Source organism: Panthera pardus, unplaced genomic scaffold, assembly GCF_024362965.1.
Source record: "Panthera pardus isolate Hobbes unplaced genomic scaffold, ASM2436296v1 HiC_scaffold_17, whole genome shotgun sequence".
Lineage (NCBI taxonomy): Eukaryota > Metazoa > Chordata > Mammalia > Carnivora > Felidae > Panthera > Panthera pardus.
Window position 1 is genome coordinate 148,864,529 of NW_026526732.1, and position 26,938 is coordinate 148,891,466.

Genomic DNA, 26,938 nt, shown 5'->3' on the forward strand with positions numbered 1-26,938 from the left:
GATGGCTCAGAGCCTGGATCCTGTTTCAGAATCTGTGTCTTCCTCTCTCTCTGACCCTCCCCCGTTCATGCTCTGTCTCTCTCTGCCTCAAAAATAAATAAACGTTAAAAAAAATTTTTTTTAAAAAGAAGGGGAATACAAACCCCACTTAATAACCCAAACTACTGTGAATAATATATATTGTATAAATAAAAAAATCGGATGAAAACATCTGAAGTTTATTATGACTTGTCAACAAAGGAGGGAGGACATTTGTACGAGTGTGTGGATATGTGAAAGTTTACACAGGATAGCAGAAATAGGGAGAAGAAAAGTAAAAACAGCAGTTTAAATTACCAGTCCCCTGTAGGATTTTAAGCAGTTACCAGTCACTGCAAAGGGGAAGAGAAAAATCATCTCCCTTTCCTGAAGCCTCTCAGACTAAGCAGGAGGCAGAATCCCACAAGGCATGATGGCAGCTGTGTTCCCCAGCACTGTGCACTGCAATACCTATAAGGGTTTGATGCTCCCTCCGTGAGCATTTCTGATATTCCCTCTCAGAAAACTAGCAGAAAACTAATTTCAGCAGCCTTTCCTCACTAACATCTCTCTTTGTTTTTCAGCTACAGAATCCTCTCGTAAGTCTCCTTTCATGATGGAACTCAATTACCTCCAGCAGTGCCTAACAGACCTACTTGAACAAAAATGTGTCCATCCACATTGGGATCGCAGTAGTTCAAAGCTCCTATTTCCTTGACCCCTATTTTTCCATTACTCAGAATTCTACTAGGTTATTAATAAGTTTCTAAAATGTTCACTGAGTCACATAACAATTAAAGAACAGAGAAAAAAGTTTCTCCATGGCTCTAAAGACTGTCAGGGACCCTCTCTATAGAGAAGGAGAAAAAAATGAACAGGGAAAACAAAGATGCAGATAATATTTCTGTTTACCAGCTGGGTCACCTATTCAAGCAGTTAGTAAGTTGTATATTTGTTTCTTTGCTGTGCACTTACCAAAGTCCAGTGATATATATTAAAACTTGAGTTCAAGTATAGGAACTTTAAACTCATTTTCTTAGCTTTTGCTTCTCCATTAACCAGAATTCCACCAGCTGATTTTAAGTTTTCTGGAAAGTTCAGATATGCCTGATCAGAAAACCTTTTCAAGCAGTTACATCACTAGAAAATTTACCAATTTCTACATCACTAGAAAAAAATGAATAGGACAGTAAATGAGGAGGGTGCAATAAGAAATCTTTCTGCTTATTTTTCAGTGGAATCAACTCCTCACACAAACAGTAAGTCTTGTGTTTTCATTTAATTCTGTCACAGGGTTCAATTGGTTTCTAGTGAGGTCCAAGACCTCTTTATCTGGACATGATGGTATGCGAAGGGCTTGAGGTAACTCTTGGCCCCTTGCTTCTCTCATTGTCAAAGTCCCTCTGAGTTATTAATGATGTACTAGAAAGTTCTAACACTACTGATTTATATAAACATAAAGAGGAAAGAAAAAAAGTTTTGCTTCGTTATAAAGACCATCAATGAGAGGCGATCTACAGAAAAGGAAAAAATGATGTAAGAAGAACAGTTTTTCATTTGGAAATGAAAATTTTATGATTTACATACAAAATAAAGATCAGAGGGGAACATTTCCCAGAAGTTAAAAATGACATGTTATAAGGGACTTGACAAATTGAAAAACTGAATGAGGAAAAAAAGAAAAGGAGATAACAATTTTCTCTGTTCTGTTTTCCAGAGGGAGCAGTTCCACCTGCCCTCAGTAAGTCTTTCCATGTTTCCTCCACTGTGGGGTCCTATAACTTCTTTCTCTGACAATGTTGGCATTTCTGGACATGGGTACATACTTCCTAAACTACTTGCCTTCCCGTCGCCAAATCCCATGGTTATTAATGCTTTTTGGAAAGTTCAAATCCTGCTGATTTATATTAAAAGTAAATGAAGACCAAAGGGTACATTGTCCCTATTGTTATAATGACCTAGTGAACAAGAACTCTCTACACAGAGAGGAAAAAAATAGTGAGAGAGAAAAGGCTTGTAAAGATACTTCTCTGTCTTTCAGCTGGTCCACCACCTTCAGTGCACAGTGGTAAGTTCAGTCTGTTCTTTTACTGTTTTCTGTTGTTGTTGTTGTTCTTTATGAGGCCTATGAACCTGTGATTACCCTACTCATTTCTCATCCCTGTGCAGCCACCTGAGACTCATAGTTCTCATCTTCCTTTGCTTTCTGCTTATCCTGTGAAGTAAACTTACATTTACTTAATATCAAGCATATGTTTACTTTGCATCTCCTCAGTGATAAGAACTACATAGGTGCTTTAACTACTACATGATATCCCATTTAATCCTTGGGGTAAATCAATTGATCTCTTTGTAATGGCTAAGAAACTGAAGCCACATACTTACCTAAGAACACGCTCACTGAACAACAGTTTGAACCAAGAGCTGTGTGACTACCAAACTTCTTCACCATACAAATATGCTTCCCTAGAAAGATGTTTGTTCCTTTCAAACAATTATTCACTGATATCTAATTTGTTGTTTAAGGTTTGCCCTTGGCACCAATAAGTAAGTATTATATTTGTTTCTCTACTATAGTTCTCTGTGCAGTCTTCTTCAAAGTCTAAGGAACTTTGTTCTGTTAAAGTGATTTGAGTTTCTCACTGCTCTTGCATTCTGGGTAATAAGCTATTACCCAGCTTCCCCCTATAGTATAGACAATTTAAGAAAATACTGATTAAAAGAAAAGGAGTAAAGTAGCATTGGTTGACAACAACAAAAACCTGAAAAATACTAAAAACCCTGAAAAAAAATAGCAGGGGTAGGCAAAAAGTTTGAGACAGGAAGTCCAAAAGGATGTTTAAATGGAGAGAGATTTTTGAGTGTTCCCTGAAAGTATGCTTTCTCGTATGTCTACCCAAGTCCTCCCCTCAGAGACACCAGTGGAATGTATTAGATAATACTATGTTTTCTCTATTTAAGAAAAATTAATGGATATTTTTTTGCTTTTTTTTAGTGATTTCACAAAGAACCTCAAGTAAGTTCTTTACTTCTCAGCCTGTCAAATATGAGACCTTTTCTGAGCACAGATATTATATTTTTAAAGTGCACCAAGGATTGAGATTCATGTCTCCATACTTTTTGCTTTCACATTACCCACAGGCCTCCCAATTAGAACTGCAAGACAATCTTTTCGATTCATAACTGTAGGAGTTCCCATTACTTCAGTTATTAACTCAACTTCCCAGGAAACCGATACCAACAGTGACTCAATATTTAAACCAGATCAAGTACTGACAACAAGGTGGTATTTAACATAGAAGTCCCCTTTAACACTATGTCCTACATTCTATAATTCAAATCTGGTCCTCATATCTATGTTACAAATGATTTTTATATAATACCAATATCCCTTGGGGTTCCTCAGACTGGAATTAAGTCACATTAATATTAAAACCCCAAGATTTAATTCAGACTAATATTCAGATGCCAACAGAGCCCAGGCAGATAATGAAAATGAACAGGTGAAGAACACCACCTGGGAATAGTGGAAAGATCATGTACAGTCTAAAGAGGGTGGCTGCCACTCAGCTCCAGCCAGTTTCTCCACACAAGAACACATATCTAGAGCATTTGAAATTTTTCAATAATGTCAGGACACATTTGGAACTGTTAACATAGACATTCTACACATTCTTTCTGAGTCCTGAGCAAGGAAGATGACCAGCTAAACAGTCTCACTGACAGATGAAAATACTGAGCCCATGGAGTCAATGACGCAGACCCAAGGATGAGGTTGGAAACCTCAGATGTCCATGTTTGAGAACAGACCCTACAATTGTGAACACTTGAGTTCAGCAGAAGGGATTATTGGTTTCGCAGCCAGAAATTATAATCCAGAAGCTAAACTGAAATAATTTAGTGTCTTTTTTCAGTGGAGGCACCAGAAAGGGTAGAAGGAAAGAATTTTAAAATCCAAAACCCAAGGGATTGGGAGAGGGAAAACAGGTAGAACAAAGGCACTAAAGGATAGTGCCTTCTTTCGGACTGTTTTGGTCTTGGCTGCTATGTATTTTTATCATTAAAAGTACACAGCAGAGCTTAAGCATAAAAAGAGGTCCTATGGGGTAGAATGATTTCCAAGGGGGCAGAAACTGAATAGGAAAACATTGTAAGGAGAAACGAACATTAAGTTCTTGGCATTTTGTTGAGAAAATTTAAACAGGAAAAAAAGGAAAAACACAAATGTAGGAATAAAAAAGGAACTTACCTACATACACAGTAAAATTTTTTTAATCATAAAAGAATACACTAAAAAACTCTATGGGAATACATTAAAAACAAAATTACCAATTAAAAAAATACATGAACTACCAAAACTGACTCAAAGAAATATAAAACCCCCAAATTATCCATAATTAGAAAATAAAATGAACAGTGAGTCAAATAAACTTTCACCTAAAAAGCCCCAGAAAAGATAGTTTTACAGGGAAGGACTTTCAAGGAACAAATTTTCAAGGAACAAATCATTCCTATATTTGGAACTGTTCCAAAGAATACAAAAGAAATGAAACTCACTTCAACTCATTTTATGATGTTGTTATTCCTTAATTTCAAAGCAAGGCAAAGACTGTAAGAAAAAAATGCATAGACATATTTTACTTAGAAACACAGATACAAATTTCCTAAATAAACAGTGCAATGTTACACCGATCATAAACACAGTGATACAGAATTTATTTTTAATGACTCATAACTATGATAGAAATTATAGAAAATTTATCAATAAATTCACTAAATTCATGGATAAAAAAGAAAAGGTATGATCATTTATAAAAATAAAGAAAAATTATTGTATAAAATTCAACACAGAATCCTAACCAGAATTCTTTTTGGAAGAAATAAAAACTTTCTTGAAAGGGAATAGATAAGAACTTCTTTAATCTAATTAAGGAGATCTATTCCTTTATCATTCTTAAGAATTCTAAAAAACAAGGAGTGCCTAGGTGGCTCAGTTGGTTAAGCATCTGACTCTTGATTTGGCTCAGGTCATGATCTCCCGGTTTGTTGGATCAAGCCCCATGTCAGACTCTGTGCTGTCAGCTTGGGATTCTCTCTCTCCCTATCTCTCTGCCCCATTCCTGCTCTTTCTCTCTCAAAATAAATAAATATGTAACAAAAAAAATTCTAAGAAATAAAATTTTAGAAGCATTGCCACTCAAGTCAAAATCAATAACAAGATGACTACTACCAATTTATACCAGTCTGTGCAATAAAATAAAGGCAAAAGATATAAAGACACAAAGAGAAGGGAGAAATTCATCATTATTTTCAGATTATGATTATCTGCATAAAAACTACAAAAAATGAACAAACTACTAATACTTAATATGAAGTCAGCAAAGTTGCTACATAACAAAACAGCAAACAAAACTTAAAACATTGTTTATGCCAGCAACAGCAATTCAGAAAACAGAATTTAAAAACAAAATTATACCATTCACTAAAGAAGCAAAATATAAATCTCCTAAGAATAAACTTCTAAAAAATGTGTTGTCTTATAGAGAGAGCATGACAAATATTGAGAAAGCAAACTGAACCCCTTGTTTTTTAACCTAGCCAGGTCAGTCATTTTGCCTGAGCACTTGACATTACACAAGATGAAAAAATCTTATATCCTGAGATAAACTGAGAGAGAAATATGGGGAGGTAAGAAAAGTAGGCGAACGGAAGGAAGAAGGAAGTAAGGAAGAAGGAAAAAAGGGAGGGACAGAAGAGAAGCCATCCATCCAACTGGTCTTGTCTACTCTTAAATAGCTCAGTTTAGCACAAGGACCTAAAATAAAACTTTAAGCCCATTTGCTCTATACTGCTGCCTCCCTAATGGAAATAATTTTAGTGCTGACTTTAACAATGTCAATACATATAGATGGGTAGTGACCTTTGTCAATACATAATTATAATGCAGAATTCATTTATTTGCTAATGATAACAATGAGAAAGCTGACTACAACTTTGTAGATTGTTCCCCTTATATTCCTGCTGTATCTTTTATTTATGTGAGCAATTCTTCTGAATCAAGTCTCCCTCCAAGCATTGCAACTTGAAAGAAAGAAAGAAGAGAAAGATATTTCTAGGCGTTCACTTTGCCTCTAGCTTTTGACAATACCTTTAAAAAACATAATATAAGACCTGAAAATAGATAAACTATTTTTAAAGACAGGGAAATTCAACAACATATAAATGTTAATTCTCCCCCAACTAATTTGTAATTCAATAAATTCAAATAAAATCACCAATAGGATTTTTTGTGGATCTTGACAAATCCATTCTATAATTCATATAAAAGAGAAAAACAATCCAAGAATAAATCACATATTTATAAACATGAAGTTCCCAAGAGGGAAGGCTCACCCTAGGTATTTCATTTGATTATCAAGTCATTTAAAACACTATAGTGATTGAATGCATCTGGTCTTAGCGTAAGAAAAACTAATCAATGGAGGTATACTAACCAGTGGGGGTAAAGGAGAGTGACGTCTGCAAAATGGCAGCAATGAAATTTCTAGCACTTGTCTCTCCAGAAACAGCAATGTGAACAATTATCCACATATGAGAATACCTTCAAGAAGCCAAGGATTCCAGATGAGGGACTACAGCACCTGGGTAAAGTACAGAAATTAGACCCACTGAGGAAGGAAGGAGAGACAGATTCACATTACTCACATCACCCCTCTTTCATGCACAGGTGGCCCAGCAGAGAGGGAGACACTTAGGGGAGGAGAGTCCTCAGGTCCTCAGCTCACTCTGGCACACACCAACGAACTCCTATGGCATCAAGCTCCTGATAAACTCCCATGAATCAGACTCCCCACACACCCCAGCACTGGTGAGCTCCTGTGGCCTGAGACTCCAGGACAGCCTTATCACTGAGCCATTTCCCTTCGACCCCAGCTGCCACACCCAGTCCCATGAAACCAGGCTCCAAGCCCATTCCTGTACTGGACCAACATGCACGGACTAAGACGCTAGACATAACTCAATGGTTACCAATGCCTGATTGGTAGCTATGGACACAGGATCTAGATCTGCCCATGCTGACCCAGGTCACAGTCCCTTCATCACATTCAAGGACCAGGCCCAGGCTTGCTCCCACAGACCCAGGTACCTGGCTGGTCTCCATGTACCCAAAAACAGGCTTACCTATCTGCTGACCCATGAACCAGATCTGCTTTCTTGAAAACTCTAGCAGCAAGTCTGCTCATGGCATCACAAGCAGGCCTACCCAGAATCTCTTAATGGCCTGAATGGTGGAGTTTTGCTGCCAAATCCATTCTGTAAAGACTGGAAGTGGTGCCTACTCCCTCAAATACATAGACACCAAAACAAGGCCACAACAATCATTAATCAAGAAAACATGACTCCATCAAAGGAAACTAATAAAAATCCAATAACTGACCCTAAAGAAATGACAATCTATGTACTATTTGACAAAACATTCAGAATAACCATCTTAAAGAAATTCAGTGGACTATAGAATAGACAACTACTGAAAATAAGAAAACAATGCATAAACAAAGTGAGAAATTCAACAAAGTAATAGAAACCATTTTTAAAAAAACAACTTGGAGCTGAAGAAAAAATTGAACTGAAGAATTCAATACAGAGGCTCCGTAAGAATTCAGCCAAGTAGAAGGTAGAATAGTGAACTAAAAGACAGGTCATTTGAAATCATCCAGTCAGAAGAGCAAAAAAAAAAAAAAAAAAGAATGAAAACTAGTGAAGAAAGCCCACCTGAATTACTGACAGGACACAAAAGAAACAATCTGCACATTCTTGGAGTCTCAGAAAAAGAGGGGGGAAAAGAGCAGAAAGCTTATTTAGAGAAATAATGACATAAAACTTCCCAATCTGGGAAGAAATTTGGAAATCCAAATTCATGAAGCTAGTTAGTCACCTCAAAATTTCAACCCAAAACATTCTTGTCCAAGGCACATTATTTACAGATATCTAAAATCAATACTAAGAATTTTATTTAATTTTAAACTATGATGGCTTTATTTTTTTAAGTTTATTTATTTATTTTTGAGAGAGAGAGAGAGAGAGAGAGAGAGAGAGAGAGAGAGAGAGAGAGCAAGGGAGGGTCAGAGAGAGAGTAGAGGGAGAATCCCAAGCAGGATATGCATCACCAGCACAGAGCCCACTGTGGGGCTCAAACCCATGAACCATGAGCCTGTGCCAGTTGGATGCTCAACTGGCTGAGCCACCTAGGCACCCCAATACTAAGAATTTTAAAAGCAGCGAGAGAAAAAAACGGAATCCTCCTAAGGCTTTCAATTAATTTCTCAGCATAAATCTTTCAGGCCAGGAAAGTAGATTGATATATTCAAAGTGCTAAAAGGAAAACACTGCAAACCAGAATACTTTACACAGCAAAGTTGCCTTTTAGGAATGAAGAAGACAGAAAGACTCTCAAACAAACAAAAATGAAGGAGTTCATCACTACTATATCTGACTTACAAGAAATTCTGAAAGGAATCCTTCGGGGTGAAATGAAATGCTACTTATTAGTAATACTAAAATATAAGACACTCTGATAAAGTTAAGCATGTAGCCAAATTCAGAATATTCTATTACTAATACATTGTGGTGTGTTAATCACTTAAATCTAGTATAAAGTTTTAAAGGATAAAAGTATTAAAGTAACTGTAGCTACAATAATTCGTTATGGGTATGCAATATGAAGAAGTTAATTATGATATCAAAAATATAAACTATAGGAGAAAATAAAAAGATAGAGTTTTGTACAGGATTGAAAATATCAGCTTAAAATAGAATGCTATAAAATGTTTTATGTAAGCCTCATGATAACCACAAGGCAAAACCCTACAGTATATTCATAAAAGATAAAGAGAAGGGGGATCAAATCATACCACTTGGGAAAATTTTCCATTCACAAAGAAAGACAGCAAAAGAGGAATACAGAAATAAGGGGCTTAAAAAAAAACAGCCAAAAAACCAGTAAGATGGCATTAGTAAATCCTTACCTATCAATATTTACCCTAAATATAATTAGATTAAATTCCTCAATAAAGCAGAAATGATTAAGAAAATAAGACCCAAGTATATGCTACTTATAAGAAACTTACTTCACCTTTAAGGATACACTTAGGCTTACAGTGAAGGATGACAAAAGACATTACATGCATGAGGAAATGAAAAGAGAACAGAGAGGTAGCTGTACCTCTATCAGACAAAATAGACTTTAAACAAAGACTATTACAAGAGACAAAGAAGTTCATTATATAATTATAAAGTGATCAATTCTTCAAAAGGATATAACAATTATAAATATATATGCACCGAACTTTGGAGTAGCTAAATATATTCAGCAACTATTAACAGATATTAAGCAAATACTAAGAGGGAGAAATTGACAATAATACTATAATAGTAGGGGACTTCAACACCTCACTTTCAAAGTGGAAAGATCATACACAGACTGAAAATCAATAAGGAAACACTGGATTTGAAATAATATCTTAGACTAATGAACCCAAACATTTGTATATACAAAACATTGCACCCAACAGCTGAATAAACATTCTTCTCAAGTGCACACATATATTCTCCAGATATATAGGTCACATCTTAGATCACAATTTAAGGCTTAGCAAACACAGAACACTGAATCATATCAAATACCTTTTCCAGCCAAAATGCTGTGAAACTAGACATCAACACTAAGGGGAAAACAAGAAAATTCACAAATGTGTGGACATTAAACAACAGGGTGCTGAATAATCAATGGGTCACAGAAGAAATTGAAAGGCAAACCAAAAAATATCATAAGACAAAAAGTAGAAAAACAACATATCAAAATTTATGAGATGCAGCAAAAGCAGTTCTCAGGGGGAAGTTTCATAATGAAAAACACCTATGTTAAGAAAACAACCCACAAACAACCTAACTTTCCACCTCAAAGAATTACAGAAAGAACAAACTAAGCCAAACTTAGCAGAAGGGAAGAAATACTAAAGATAAGATCAGAAATAAATAGAGACCAGAAAAACAATAGAGAAGACCAAGGAAACTAAGAGCTATTTTTCTGAGAAAATAAACAAAATTGACAAACTATTGGCTGGAATAGTGAAAAAGACTCAAAATCAGAAATGAAACAGGAGCCATTACAACTGAAACCACAGAAACACAAAGATCAGAAAAGACTACTATGAATATTTATATGTCAACAACTGGATAACCTAGCAGAGGTGGATGTTACTAGAACCATACAACCCACCAAGACTGAAACAGGAAGTAATAACATTTGAACAGACCAATAATGTGTAAGGAAACTGAAGCAGTAATCAAAACCTCCCAACAAAGAAATGCCCAACACCTGATTGTTTCATTGGTCAATTACATCAAACACTTAAAAAGAGGTGACACTAATCTCTCTCAAATTCTTTCCCAAAAGATGAAGTGGAGGAACACTCAAATTTTATGAGGCCAGCATTAACCTCACAACAAAGCCAAATGAAGCCACTATAATAAAAGAAAACTACAAACCAATATCCCTGATAAAAAAGATGCAAAAAATCTAAACAAAATACTAGGAAACTAAATTCACCATCACATTTATAAGATCATACACCATGATAAGGTAGGATTTACCCCTAGGAGATAAGGATGGCTCAACACATACAAACCAATAAATGTGATACATCTCATTAATAGAATGAAAGATAAAAATCATACGATCATCTCAAGAAATGCAAAATAAAAAAAAGCATTGGATGAAATTCACCATCCTTTCATAATAAAAATTCTCAGCAAATTAGATGTAGAAGAAATATACCTCAACATAATAAAGGCCATATAGGAAAAACCGCAAATAACAACATACTCCGTAGTAAAAGGTTGAAAGCTTTTCCTCTAATATCAGGAATAGGGCAAGAGTGCCTACTGTCACCACTCCTATTCAGTGTAGTGCTGGAAGTCCTGGCCAGAGTGATTAGCTAAGGATAAGAAATTGAAGGCATTCAAATTGGAAAGGAAGAAGCAAAACTGTCTTGCATGTATAGGATATGATTTTATATACAGAAAACCTTAAAGACTCCACTGAAAATCTGTTAAAACTAATAAACTCAGTAAAGTTGCTGGATACAAAATAAACACACAAAATCAGTTGCATTTCTATACACTAACAATGAAACATCTGGAAAAAATGAAACAATCCCATTTACAATAGCATCAAAAACAATAAAATACTCAGGGATAAGTTTAAGCAAGAATGTCAAAGATCTGTTCTAAAAATTACAGGATGCTGATGAAAGAACTTGAAGAGGACATAAATATATGGAAAAATATCATGTGTTTACACACTAGAAGAATTAATATTGTTAAAAGTCCATACTACCCAAAGCCACTTATAGAGTCAATGCAATTCCTATCAATTTTCCAATGGCAATTTTCCCAAAAATAGAAAATACAATTCTAAAATTTGTATGGTACCACAAAAGACTGTGAATAACCAAAGGAATCCTGAGTAAGAAGAACAAAGCTGAAAGGCATCACATCTCCTGATTTGAAACACTGTTACAAAGCTATAGTAATCAAAACAGTATGTTGTGGCATAAAACACTGACCAGTGGAATAGAATTGAGAGCCCAGAAATAAACCCGGTCATATACAGCTATCTAATATTTGACAAGAGAGCCAAGAATATTCAAAAGCAAAAGGATAGTCTCTTCAATAAATGGTGCTGGGAAAACAACATATCCACATGCAAACTAGACTCCTATCTTACCCCATTTGCAAAAATAAACTCAAAATTGATAAGAGCAAACACTGTAAAATTATTAGGAGAAAATCAAGGGAAAAACTCCTTAACATAGACAAAATAAAAAGGTGGAAATACACCAAACTAAAAGGCTACTGCATAGCAAAAGAAACAATCTGCAAAATGAAAAGGCAACTTATAGAATTAGAAAAAAAATACCTGCAAACCCCCTAGTTGATAACAGATTCATTTCATTCATATATCTCATGTATTATATAGAAATCAACTCAATAGCAAAAATTCTGATTTAAAAATGAGTAGCAGAATTGAATTGAGATTTTTTCAGAGAAAACATACAATGGCTAGCAGGTACATGAAAAGATGTTCAACATCACTGAGATGCAAATCAAAAGTACAATGAGATATCACCTCACATCTGTTATAATGGCTATTATGGTAAAGAAAAGAAACAAGTGTTAGTGAGGTTATGGAGAAAAGGGAACCTTGTCCACTGTTGGTAGTTCACACTATGAGGTTCCTAGAAAATTAAAAACAGAACTACAATATGATCCAGCAATCCTATATCCAAATATATATCTGAAGGAAATAAAATCATTATCTCAAAGAGATATCTGTACCCTTATGTTCACTGCATGTGGTACTGTAAGGGTCATTTACAATAGCTAAGACATGGAAACTATCTCAGTGTCCATCAACAGATGAATGGGTACATATATATTACCATTTATGATACCATTATAAATTTTAGAATTGTGGTCTATGCACACGCACACACACACACACACACACACACACACTGAAAAATTATTCAGCCATTAAAAAAGAATATCCTGCCTTTTGTGACATGGATGGACCTTGAGGGCATTATGCTAAGTGAGATAAGCAGACAGAAAAAGACAAATACTATATGTTCTCATTTATATGTGGAATCCAAAAAAGCTGAATTCAGAAGTAGAGAGTAGAATAATGGTTGCCAGAGGCTGGAGTGTGGTTGGAGAAATAGGGAGATGGTGGTCAAAGGGTACAAACTTCCAGCTGTAAGATGAATAAGTTCTGGAGATCTAATGTACAGCATGGTCACCAAAGTTAACATTACTGTACTGTATACTTGAAAATTGTTGAGCTCTTAAATGTTATCACCACACACACACACACACACACACACACACACACACACACACAAAGGGTAATTATGTGAGGGACTAGAAGTGTTAACCTTATTGTGGTAATCTCACCACAATGTGTATGTGTATTAAGCCACCACATTGTACACCTTAAACCTACATGTTTATATGTCAATAATATCTCAGTGAAGCTGGAAAAAAAATCAGTGAGACAAAATCAAAAACCCAGAGATAGATCCTTATTGTATGAGAAAGTTGAGCTCATAACAGATGAAGAATTCAATAATTAGTCTCAGGTCAAAAGATGTTCTACCTCATACTTTCCTAAAGTAAATCCAGCTGAATTAAATACCTAAATATCTATTACCATTTAAGAAAACACAATAGAATTGATATATGACTCAGATAGGAAGGAGGCTTCCTTCTAAAATACCCAGAAAAAAAGGTAAAATAAATGTTGACTAACAAAAACTCAAAACTTCTTATGGACCAAACACAGTACAAACAAAGTTAAAAGACAAGAGGGAGTTGGTTGAGAGAAAATTTTTGCAGTGTGCATAGTTATCAATGTTATACAGCATTAAGAATATAAATGAAATCCCACAATCGGTAAGAAAAATAAATTACATGACTTAAGGACAAGAATAAACAGTTCACAAAATAGGGAAATTGAATGCCTAATAAACATAAATTGCCAAATCTCATTAATGATCAAAAATACAACATGAAAATGAGATATTGCTTTTCTCAAAATATACTGGCCAAAATTTTAAAGCTTGACAAGATCAAATATTTATTGAGATATGTGGTTAAGTGTCAACTCTCTCTGAACAGCAATTTGTCAATATCTAAATTAAATCTAAAGCATACTCTGAATTCTACTTCTGGGTATAAACACTAAAGTCATACATATGTACATAAAATGTCACGTACAAAGATGTTTGTTGTGACTTTTTAATAATCAAAAGTCAAAAATAAATTAACATATGTATGCTGATAGGATAATACACAGCAGCTTAAAATAAACTACGTATCTATGTGTATATAAGCAACATCTCAAATCATACTGTTGAATGAAACAAACCAGATGCAAAATGACATCTCTTGATACAAAATGATACTAAAAGATGACACGCAAATTAAAGCAAAAATATTCAAACCCACCATATTCCTTAAGTATCCACATATATATGAAAGTACCTTTAAAAATAATTGGATATACATTGAACTCATAATTGAGGGAAGAAAATGAACCTGGGGTTGGTGATTCAAAGGAATTTTATCCATCCCTGTATTATTTTCTTTCTTAGAAGAAAAGTTGGGAACAAATATGACAAATGTTACATGATAGGTAGTATGATTATTGATTCCTGAGGTATTATTATTTTTTACAATATCTCAAAGAGAAGGCAGGTCATCATGAAAAAGCCACTGATCTTCAGAGTGCCTCAGGGTGCTGGGTCCAAGAAAAATAAAATTTTCATACTCTGCACTGATACTTATAACCTGAGCTCCAAAACGGCACAGATTGAGTTCAGTCTCATAACACTACTTCAGTGAAATTGCTGCTTACTCAACTGTAAACAAGAATACACACACACACACACACACACACACATTCTTACACACTCAAGGAACAGTTTTCACCATTAGCACAATCCAAGTTCATACATAGAAAACAATAATCTAGAAGCGCCTGGGTGGCTCAATCGGTTAAGCGTCCTACTTCAGCTTAGGTCATGATCTCATGGCTTGTGGATTCGAGCCCCGCATCAGGCTCTGTGCTGACAGCTCAGAGCCTGGAGCCTGCTACAGATTCTGTGTATCCCTCTCTCTCTGTCCCTCTCCTGCTCATGCTCTCTCTCAAAAATAAACAAACATTAAAAAAATTTTAAAAAAAGAAAGAAAGAAAACAATAATCTTTGTGGGTTTTCCATTCTTACACATAGTTTGATTACTTGGAGTCATAGTGTATCAGATATCTCCTTTTCAAATCTCACTTTGTCATGTGATCTCTGCTTTGTTTTTTTCATACGTGGCCCTTTTAATGATTTCCTAGAAAAAAAGAACAAGCTGCCCCAAATGTGTATTAATTATTTCAACTCTTGCTAGATTTAAAACAAAAAACAAAAAAACAAAAACATAACTTGGAACTTATTGTTCCTGGTCTGATTAAGTTTTCAAAATCTTACAGCGGAAAACCTTCCAGGGCTTAGGCACAAAACGTCATATGATCACCCCTCTCCCAGCAGTCTCTTCTGCTCACCCTCATACATCTTATAGCAGAGATCACTGTGTGCCTTCAAATACCCCGTACCTGTTTCACCTGCAAGGCACAGAACCTTCTTAATGGGTGCTTGAAGAGAACAGAGGGAAAGGGGGAGCAACCTGATGCTGGCTACAGTAGGGAGAATTTCTTCCTTGATTCAGCAAAGATTTGTTAAGTGTCTGCTCTCTCAGAGACCATGCTGAGTGTGGGGTTTGATGAAGAGAAGATAGAACCTGCTATCATAGAAGGGAGTGACAGTATGGGCAAACCAAGTAAGGAACAATGGCAAGGACTGCAGAGATGGAGAATGTGGGTAGAGATTAGAAAAGAAAAATGACAGAGGAAGAGAAAGAAAGTAACTCAATTAAAATAGGTTGGGATACGACACATTTCCTGATTTCACACAATCAGAGACCTAGATGGGAAAGGGAAAAGTGAGCTCCGTCACTGGCTCTGTATCCTTCCTTCCAGAACATTCCCAAGGCAAATGCCCCTTGTCACTACTGTTCAGTGTGTGATGCTTCTACTGGAATGACGTCAGTGAAAATGTGTTTCTGTTTCATCAGACAACCACACTAATTTGTTTGTTTGTCTTTTTTTTATTAAAGCAAGACCTGAGAAATCTAAGAGTAAGTCCCATGTTTCTCTCAATTACATTATTATCATTGGTGTTTTATGGTATGTAGAGGCCCTTTTGTGTCCTGTTTTTAGTGTGAATCTACCAAAATTTAAGATTTATATTCCTGCCTCTGGTTTTATTAATATTTCCAGCATTCTTTGCCTTCTAGCTTCTTGTTTTCTTATTCCTATTTCCAGTGACTTGTTCCATTTTCAACTATCCATGTCCATTTGGAGGCTATAATTAAAATTGGTACTTAATATGGTGGTAGTATAATAATAAATAATACTTATTCAGTAATTACAGTGTGTCAGGGACTTTATTCAGGGCCTTATATGTGTGTATACATTATATCAGGTAAGTATTGTTATTCCTATTACAAAGAGAAGAAAATAGTGAAACTAAGTAACTTGCCCATGATCCCACAATTAATGAGCAGCAGAGGCTGGGAATCTAATCTGGACTCGAAAAGTCTGGCAGTGCCTCCATCCCAGTGAGAAATATGGTCACCCAGCCCTAAGATACTTATGCTTACAGGGAAAAGAGAAACCTTTCTAAAATGAACATAATGAACAGTAATTAGCCAACAAGAATCACAGTAATGATCATGATAAACCAATACAATCATCCCAAAGAAATGATGGGAAGAGAGGAATAATAATAAGAAAACAAAGCGTAAGTGAGAAAAATCTTACCCGTCAATGGGTTTTTCAAAATACTTATTTAGGGGCGCCTGGGTGGCTCAGTCAGTTAAGAGTCCGACTTCGGCTCAGGTCATGATCTCACGGTCCGTAGGTTCGAGCCCTGCATCGGGCTCTGTGCTGACCGCTCAGAGCCTGGAGCCTGTTTCAAATTCTGTGTCTCCCTCTCTCTCTGACCGTCCCCCATTCATGCTCTGTCTCTCTCTGTCTCAAAAATAAATAAACGTTAAAAAAAATATTTATTTTTTGAGGAGGGGAGGTTCAGAGAGGGAAAGAGAGAGAGAATCACAAGCAGGTTCCACACTGTCAGTGCAGAGCCTGAGGCGGGGGCTTGAACTCACGAACCATGAGATCAAGACCTGAGGTGAAAATCAGAGTCGGATGCTAAACCGACAGAGCCACACAGGCACCCGCCCCATCAGTCAATGTTTTTTTGAGAGTTTGAATTAGCAGACAGAAACCAGAAGGAAGAAATAGCATCTCCCAATGATTCCATTCTTAACCTTTCTTTCCAAAAAGGCACTCAAATTAAGAAAGACTGGGGCAGAGTGATCTGAAAGATATTTATTCTCGCATCATAGTGAATTCATTCTAAATACAGATTTGGTAGTTTCTCAAAGTCCTATTTCTAAAACTTCCAGCATAAAGTTTAAGAAGTAACTCCATTGTTCATCCAGAAACCTTTCACTCATTTATTTATTTGATTTTTTTTTTCCACAGTAAGACAAAAATACCCAAGTAAGTTCTATATCTATTCATCAATTCTGGGGTTGGTTCCCATACCTGTTATATCCTTTTCTGGACATGAAAGACCCTGACATTCAAAATTCTGAAGTTTGTCTCTCCTGTTTTTGTATTAAATAACTTCCTCTAAAGTAAATGCTGAATACTTTAGAAAGAAAAAAACCCATAGATGGCAGATCAAATAATGAAATGGCTAATGCTGACCTGGAATTAGAAATAATACTTCTGAACATTTTTTGTAAATTGTCACCTATAGAAAAATATGCTAGTTGTTACTACTTTCACTACTAGAGTCTTTAAATGCTTTTGGTAGAAAATTTAATGACAGAAATAAAATTGAGTTGGCAAAGTTAAATTGAGATCTTACTCATTCAAATATATATATATTTATTGAGGGCCTAGCCTGTGCCAGGCACTGGGAATACAGCAGGGAGAAGAGAAGAGAATAACTGCCCTCCTGGAGTTTGCATATGAATTTAAACATTCCTGACATGCTTCTTATTCAGTGAAGTTGAGGAGAATATAAAGAAAAAGTAGTTCATTTCTCTCCACTTCCGAAAATGGAGCTCTTGCATCTGACAAATAATGCTTTGGTAATAAAAGAGAGTATATTTCTGTCTTCACCCATTGAACAGTATCAATGACAGCCATGTTCTCTGTATCCACTTTAAGACGCTGCAATTCTAAGAAACTCCCTTTCTGTTTGATATTTCTGTTACACACTCACTGTGGGTATTTTTCCTAAACGTAGCTGTTTCCATTTCAAAAGAAAGATTGACATTTCTATTTCTCACACCCTCTCCTCAGAATTCTACTGGAATATTTATCATTTTTCACAAAACACAAACCACAGATTGGTGGAAAAAGCAATCATGTTGATTTTTTTTCCTAGTAAGCTAAAATGTCCTACCTAAAGCAAGACTTTACATGCTTAACACTCATGATAAGGACATAACAGAGATCATAAACTATTGCCTGAGGAAGGAGGCAGGAAAAGTAGGATTTATCCTCATTTCTGACTGGCTGGAGCTGCTCCTGTGCACTGATCTTTGCTTACACCTCAACCAACGTTTTGTCTCTTGGATTACTGAATAATATCTGGAAAATGAAACTGATAAAAAGAAATAATTAAGAGTGAGATGAAAATCTCTTCGGATTGACTCTACTTTTCAACAAAATACATTTTCAACTAAATATAAGGTATAAATGACAGAGAAAAGTGGGAAAACTCAGAGTAAGCAAATGAAAGAAGGGAGTAGAATGAAAATGAAAGCAAAAATATATAGAAAATAAGGCTTTTCCAGCTCTGTGGTATTCAATTTCCAAAAGAAACTGGATGATAAAAGGAAAACCAGTCAGTTCCTTGCCACTCTTTCAAAATGACTATGTTACTGGAAAAGAGAGACTAAGATAACTCATGTGAAAGGCTAGAGTTTGCTTTCCCTTTTTCATTCTAGAAATTCCCGTCTGGAAACAGTATCAGTAAGATTAATGTCAATGTAAATTTTGTTATCAATATCAACCTATCCTAATAACTTGTGTTTGGATTTTAGCATATGTAGCAGTACCTATCAATAAGTTCTGTTTCTCTTCCTAAATCTGGTACAAGATGAGTTCCCAAAATAAGGAGAAAATTTTTTCTAACTCTGACCATTTCCATTCAATTCTTGTGTTTATAAATATTTCCTCTCCCTCTTGGCAACCTACTAGGTTATTACTCAATAGAAAGAATAAACATTTAACTAAGAGACTATAAAAGAAACAAATTTTGTTTTCTAAAACCAATTTCAAATAGCTTTTAATAACAAATAAAAGGAAAGATACATAAGATGGAATATCACAAATGTGGAAATACCAACAAGGGACAGAGGAAAAATCAGGAAGATATCTTAGGTGTAAAAAGGAAAAAGAGTAACGATAATTAGCATTCAAATTTACAATTTAACAGTTCTCTGTGGGATTTAAATCCTCCATACGAGGCGATAAAGAAAAAGAATGACCTAAGGACATGTATTCTAGCCTACTCTGCCTTTCTACTAAAATGAAATATAAGAAAGCCAGTTACATGAGAATGAAACTATTCCTGTACCACAAAAGAAATACTAATCCTTCTTATTTCATTACGGATGTTTTTACTGGGGGGGTTGGCCGTCTTCCAAACATCTATTTGCTAATATCTTGGGAAAAGAAAAAAAGGAAACTATATTCTTGATCCAAAAACTCTGTTAGTATATTTTTGTTTCATATTATTCTGCCAGTTACTCCAATACCTATTGGTAAGTGATCATTCACCTATTTCTTAATTCCAGTGTCCTTTAGAAAAATTTCCTTTAAGTAAAGGATTTCACATTCACATTCTCAACCCCCTTTATATCCCCATTATGTAGTACTTCTTTAAGTTACAGATGAATTTAGAAACTATAGTATGCCCAATGTTTAGATAGATAGATAGATAGATAGATGAATATCAAAACACTGAGGTAGTATTTCTCAGCTAATAAAAAGAAAATTTTAAATATGATAAGCAATGACAGCAATGCTTTGGGAAAAATTATACATTCATCATACACCACTGACCCCATTTAAATTTCTGTAACCTTTTAGAAAGCAAACTTTCAGTATGTTGCAAGGTACAATGAAATACAGTATCCCTTAAACTCATAATTCTATTTCAAGAGAGATGCTCTAAGGAATAATTCTAAATATGGAATAAAACCATTTGCATGATATTATTTGGGGGGTTTTGCATGATATTAATTTGTAAAAATTATTTTTAAAAAAAATTATTTGCATGATATTAATCTGTAAAAAAAAATGCTAAGGTAATATACTGCAATGGTTAATCAGGTAATCAGATGGACCTAGGTTCAAATCCCAGCTAAAACATTTAACCAGATATGTGCTTTGGGTGAATTATTTAATTTCTCTAAAGCTTTAATTTGTGTTATCTCTAGTATCTTCTCTCAGCCAAAAGAGAAAGGGCATGAAAGTCGAAAGCTAAGTTCAAATGTGGCAACACCTGATTCCTTCCTCCTACTAGTGCTTCAAAGTGTCTACTTTAGCATATTTTCAGTGGATGATTTTCAAGAGAAACACTTTTTCAAAACTCACCCGCGAATGTGGAATTTTTTTCCCAATCTCCTAAGAATTGTGTATATTTCCCTATCCTTATCTATATCACCTAAAATAGACTTAAAGTTTTTATGCTCTAGTTACTGAAGGATGATGACCTCACTCAATTAGGCAGAGAGACTATATTACTTTTTGAAAAAAATTGTTTAATGTTTATCCATTTTTGAGAGAGAACGAGAGAGACAGAGTGCAGGCGTGGGAGGGGCAGAGAGAAAGGGAGACACAGAATCCCAAGCAGGCTCCAGGCTCTGAGCTGTTAGCACCAGAGTCCTACGAGGGGCTCAAACTCATGAGCCATGAGATCATGACCTGAGCTGAAGTCGGACGCTTAACCGACTGAGCCACCCGGGCGCCCCATGTTACTCTTCTAAAATAATCCTTCCAAAGAGGACCTATAAGGTTTTTTTCTAAATTATCAACTTTTTATTTATTATTATTTTCTTATTTTATCTATTATTTATTTATACTATTATTTAAGTATTATTTATTAAGGTTTTTTTATTAATCTTTCCAAAGAGGACCTATTTTTTTTTCTCTATTAAGGTACATTGACACACAATGTTACATTAGTTTCAAGTATACAACACGGTGATTGGAAAACTCTACACATTATGCTACCATCTGTCACAATATCATTGACTATGTTCCCTATGCTGTATATTTTTATGTGTTTGATGGAGGATTGTGAAGTACCTCTAGTAGTTTTAGCCCTTTATTTGGGAGTCATAAAGAGCCTCAAAGTTGAAATAAGCTAGTGCAATCACTTTAAGTATTGTGAAAGAGCTGGGTATTTTTATCAGATTATATAACATTTGCCCATTCTTACTATTTTTAAGAGCACTAGAATTAAGACAAATTCTGTTCAAGACACTAGGTGGAGGTATGACTTTGACTTGGATAAAACTTTCTGTATAAACTCACCAGCTGCCTATCTCTCAGCAGCTTTCCATATTCCCTCCACCTCAAAAAAAGCCAGCCATTTGTATCTAATGACTGTATTTCAACTCTTTTCTAAATGACCTATAAGCAAAGAATAAATTTTTAATTTATTGTAACAGTCTTTACAGTCACTATTAGCTTAAAACTCATAAGTAATGCTTATCATTATACAAAATTAATATTTGATACTAACTGGAAACTAATATCTATTAATAACTCCTAATAGCATAACAATAATAGTTACTGCATGCCATCCCCCACCACTCTGCTGCAGTTTATACAAAGTTGGGGATATACTGACGCCTCCAGCTTTGCCCTTTGGCCTAAAGCTACCGAACAAAACAATGGAAGAGCGGATTTACTGTATTTCTTGGCAGCTTCCTTCTTAGGAAGGAGGACAGTTTCAGGAATTCTTTTCCTCATCTGCTATAAAGAATATGATTAGTTACTGAATTTTGGTGAGCTTAAATTTTGTGTTAGGTTGATTAGTTTTTTCCCCAAACCCACCAATACTGCTGCTTGGCAAGTCTAGCATCCTTTGGACTCCCACAGGGTTCAGGTTTCATGCCGTCATGGGCTGAAATTGCTTCTGTTAATGCAAACTTAAGTGGCATACTTTTCCATCTTCTCTTTGCTGTCAGATTTTTCTGCATTTCCTAAAATTACTGATTTTAAGTGAAAAATCTACTGATCCAAAGGATAAGGAGGACAGATATTATATGGACTTATTTAAAAAATAGAACAAATTTCCTAAAATAGTAAGACTTTACTTCAGGTATTTTTTAAGTATGACAAGGAATCAGTAAATAAAAGATGGACCTAGAATAATAATATTATGGAAAGTGAAGAACAGAACAAAGACATTATGAGATAAGAGATCGAAACAGGAAAGAAATAAATGAGTGAAATCTAAATAATCATTGCTAGCTCTTGTAGAGTTTTAAATTCACATAAAAACTGATAATGAAGAGCAGCTAAACTCGACTCCATTTTGCTGACACTAAAGATAACTACCTTGAAAGATTTAGGACTGTTAAAGAGGATCAGGAAATTGAAGCTTTGGGGATTTCTCACTTATGATAATAGTTATAATCCTTACTGTATCCTATTCTACACTTACTGTCTAACTCATTCTACTTTTTACTGTCTACTTCTTACTGTCTACTTCTTACTGTCTAACTCATTCTACTTCTGTTTTTTCTTAATTTAAATTTTAGTTAGTTAATGTAGACTGCAATATTGGTTTCAGGAGTAGAATTCAACACCCAGTGCTCATCACAAGTGCCCTTCTTAGTACCCATCACCCATCTAAGCCCATGCCCCACCCGCCTCCTTCCATCCTCCAGCCCCCTTCCACCCTCAGTTTTTTCTCTATTGTTAAGTCTCTTGTGGTTTGTTTCCCTCACTTTTCTTCCCCACCCCCTACTTCCCACAACTGTTTTGTTTCTTAAATTCCACATATGAATGAAATCATATGGCATTTGTCTCTGATTGACTTAGTTTGCTTAGCATAATACATTCAAGTTCCATCCACGTTGTTACAAATGGCAAGAATTCATTCTTTTGGATGGCTGAGTAATACTCCATTGTACATACATGCCACGTCTTCTTTATCCGTTCATCAGTTGATGGACATTTGGGCTCTCTCCAGAGTTTGGCTATTATTGATAATGCTGCTATAAATATTGGGGAGCATGTACCTCTTTTAATATGTATTTTTGTATCCTTTGGATAAATACCTAATATTGCAATTGCTGGATTGTACGGTAGCTGTATTTTTAGGTTTTTGAGGAACCTCCATACTATTCTCCAAAGTAGCTGCACTAGTTTGTATTCCCACCAGCAGTGCAAGAGGGTTCCCCTTTCTCTGCATCTTGCAAACACCTGTTGTTTCCTGTATTGTTAATTTTAACCAATCTGACAGGTGTGAGGTGGTATCTCATTGTGGTTTTGATTTGTATTTCCCTGATGATGAGTGATGTTGAGCATGTTTTCATGTGTCGGTTGGCCATCTGGATGTCTTCTTTGGAGAAGTGTCTATTCATGTCTTTCGCCCATTTCTTCACTGGATTATTTGTTTTTTGGGTATTGAGTTTGAGAAGGTCTTTAGAGATTTTGGATACTAACCCTTTATCAGATATGTGGTTTGCAAATATCTTCTATTCTGTAGGCTGCTTTTTAGTTTTATTGTTTCCTTTGCTGTGCAGAAGCATTTTAACTTGATGAAGTCCCAATAGTTCCATGTTTGCTTTTGTTTCCCTTGCCTTCAGCAACATGTCCAGTAAAAAGTTGCTCTGCTTGAGTTCAGACAGGGTGCTGTTTTTGTTCTCCTCTAAGATTTTGATGGTTTCCTGTCTCACATTTAGGTCTTTCATCCATTTTGAATTTATTTTTGTGTATGGTATAAGAGAATGGTCCAGTCTCATTCTTCTGCATGTTGCTGTCCAGTTTTCCCAATGCCATTTGTTGAAGAGCCTGTTTCTTTTTCCATTGGATAAACTTTCCTGCTTTGTCAAAGATGAGTTGGCCACATAATTGTGGGTCCATTTCTGGGTTATCTATTCTGTTCCATTGAACTATATAGGTCTGCTTTTGTGCCAGTATCATACTGTCTTGATGACTACAGCTTTATAATAAAGTTTGAAACCTGGAATTGCGATGCCTCCAGTTTTGTTTTCCTTTTTCAGGACTGCTTTGGCTATTCAGGGTCTTTTGTGGTTCCATAAATTTTTGGATCGTTTGTTCTAGCTCTGCAAAAACTGCTGATGGTTTTTGTTAGGGATTGCATTAAATGTGTAGGTTGCTTTGGGTGATATAGACATTTTAACAATGTTTGTTCTTCCAATCCATGAGCATGGAAAGTTTTTCCATTTCTTTGTCTTCAATTTCTTTCATAAGCGTTCTATAGTTTTCAGAGTACAGATCTGATTTTACCTCTTTTGTTAGGTTTATTTCTCGGTATCTTATTATTTTGTTGCAATTGCAAATGGGATTGATTCCTTGATTTCTTTTTCTGCTGCCTCATTATTGGTGAATAGAAATGCAACAGATTTTTACATATTGATTTTTATATCCTATAACATTGCTGAATTTATGACTCATGCCACCTCTTAAAATGGATTTAGAATCTGGATTTAACCCTAGAGATTATCAGAAAGGAAAAAAAAACAGAGATGAATGATCATGAGAAAAGTTTTTAAATTGATAGTTAAAATAATCTTTCTATACTGCAAAACGGAATACAACGAAAGCTGACATGGTGATAGAGGTTTGCAAGGGAGATAAAATGTTGAAATACAGTGAAGAAGATGAAGAAGGAACTTTAGTAACCTTTAACTGGTAACCAGTCTCCTTCAAGGCTGTGACCCTTGGCATGGTTAAGGGTGTTTAAAAAAAATATTTCATTAAAAAAACTAAGTTTTACTCATATAATCCACCAAACAGGTCTTCCAAAAAATTCTACCTATTTACATTATTAAAGTGTAGCTAATATTGAATTAATAAGGGATAGCATATTTATATAAGATTTAATGTTTCCCAATAGTCCTTTTCCAATATTCCAAGTAGATTTTCAATAGGAACTGAGTACATAATTTTAAAAACTAATAATGTATTTTATTTTCTTTTTTAGTAATTGGTCCAGTATCAGCTGGTAAGTTCTAATTGTCTTTCTCAGTTTCCTCTGGTCCTCTGTAACATCTGGGTTGCTTTATTCACACTGATACTTTTGACACCTGGCCACTCTGAACCTGGAGAGTTAGATTATATTCCATCTCTTCTCCTCCATACTTTCTAATATTCCTTTAATTTACAAATAATTTGGGGGTAATTGGTGGTATAACAAAGTCCCAGAGAAGGGCAAGAACAAAGGAAAAAAGTTGTTAACCTGGTTACACTATTAAGTTACAGAAGAGGAACAAAGGGAAACAATGTTCATAAAATATGTTGGGGTCAGATCACAGGAAAGACCATGGAAATAGCACACTAAGAAATTTATATTTCAATCTGAAACTTTATGGTCACAAAACAAAATTCAAAAGATAAAAAGTGGAAAATATATAATGAGAAGATAATGAATGTAAGTGAGAGTTTTAGGAGGGACAGACTGCACATGGAAACAAAGAAAACACTAACTAGAATAGAGTTGAACACAAAAAGAAAGGCTTTTTCTTTGTCTTCTCCTTCATAAAGTACCTAAATCTGAACCACCACTGCTGTTCAGAGAAAAAGGGTAAAGAGCAGTACTTCGAAAGCCTTTTCTGACTTCTCCTTGAAAGAATCTTTTGGGACTTGCCATTCATACCAGTCAGGCAAACTACAAAAATTTGTGTTTCCATCAAAAAAACCCACAAATCTATTGGTCTAAATGTACCAATTAAAAAACAAAGACTAACAAAACTCTTATAAATAGAACCAAAGAAAAACCAAATAAATAGCTATTCCATGTTCATGAATAGGAAGACTCAATATTGTCACGATATCAATTCTTCACAACTTAATCTATAGATTCAGTGTAATGCCATCAAAATCCCAGCAAGATATTTTTTGGATATTGGCAAACTGATTGTAAAATTTATGTGAAAAATCCAAAGACCCAGAACAGCCAATACAATGTTGAAGGAGAACAAAGTTGGAGGACTGATACTACTCTCCCTCAAGATTTACCTGATAAAGCTACAGTAATCCAGATAGCGTGGTACTGTTGAACACATAGACAAAAAAACCAGTGGAACAGAACAGGCATCTCAGAAACAGTCCCACATAAATATAGTTAACTTAACTTTGACAAAGAAGCAAAGGCAATACTATGGAGCAAAGATATTCTTTTCAACAAATGATGTTAGGACAACTGGACATCCACTTAAAGAAAACAAATATCTTCTCCCATACCTTACACGCTTCAAAAAAATTACCTCAAAATGGATCACAGACCTAAATGTAAAACTTAAAACTATAACACTCCTAGAAAATAACATCAGAGAAAAGCCAGATAACTTTGGGTATGGGTAATGGCTTTTCAGATATAATACCAAAAGCATGACTCACGAAAGAAATAATTGATAAGCTGTTACTCAATAAAATTAAGAACTTCTGGAGACAGACAATCTAATTTAAAAATGGGCAGAGAATTAACTAAATATTTTTCTAAGGAAGAGATACAGATGGCCAACAGATACATGAAAAGATGTTCAATGCCACTAATTATCAGGGAAACAAATCAAAACCACAATGAGATATCACCTTACACTTGTCAGAATGGCTAAAATCAAAACCACAAGAAATAACAAGTGTTGAGGATGTGGAAAAAAAGAAATCCTGCTGCACTATTGTAAATTGTTTTGAACCGTGAAAAACAGTATGGAGGTTCCTCAAAAAATTAAAAGAAATATCATGTGATCCAATAATCTACCCAAAGGAAACAAAACATTAACTTGAAAAGGTATATGCACCCCTGTTTATCGCAGAATCATTTACAATAGTCAAGATACAGAAGCAACCTAAGTGACGATCAATAGACAAATGAACAAGAAAAAGGTGATATACAGAGAGAATATTATACAGCCACAAAAAGGATGTGATCATGCCATGTGCAACACCACGGGTAAACCT

General features: G+C 35.2%; 1 protein-coding gene and 1 long non-coding RNA gene across 2 annotated transcripts in view; both read left to right on the forward strand.

The window, feature by feature from the left end:
* TSBP1 (testis expressed basic protein 1) overlaps positions 1-26,938 on the forward strand; it is an 85,094-nt gene that overhangs the window by 36,968 nt on the left and 21,188 nt on the right. Inside the window, exon 19 of the mRNA XM_053905342.1 lies at positions 3,173-3,287. Within this exon, the coding sequence (XP_053761317.1) occupies positions 3,173-3,287 (115 nt within the window). The remainder of the gene's footprint in view (positions 1-3,172; positions 3,288-26,938) is intronic.
* LOC128777753 (uncharacterized) lies at positions 141-15,824 on the forward strand. The gene is made up of 6 exons (XR_008423106.1): positions 141-1,277; positions 1,736-1,759; positions 2,060-2,086; positions 2,545-2,565; positions 3,014-3,034; positions 15,802-15,824. It is a non-coding gene; the product is annotated as an uncharacterized LOC128777753 (long non-coding RNA).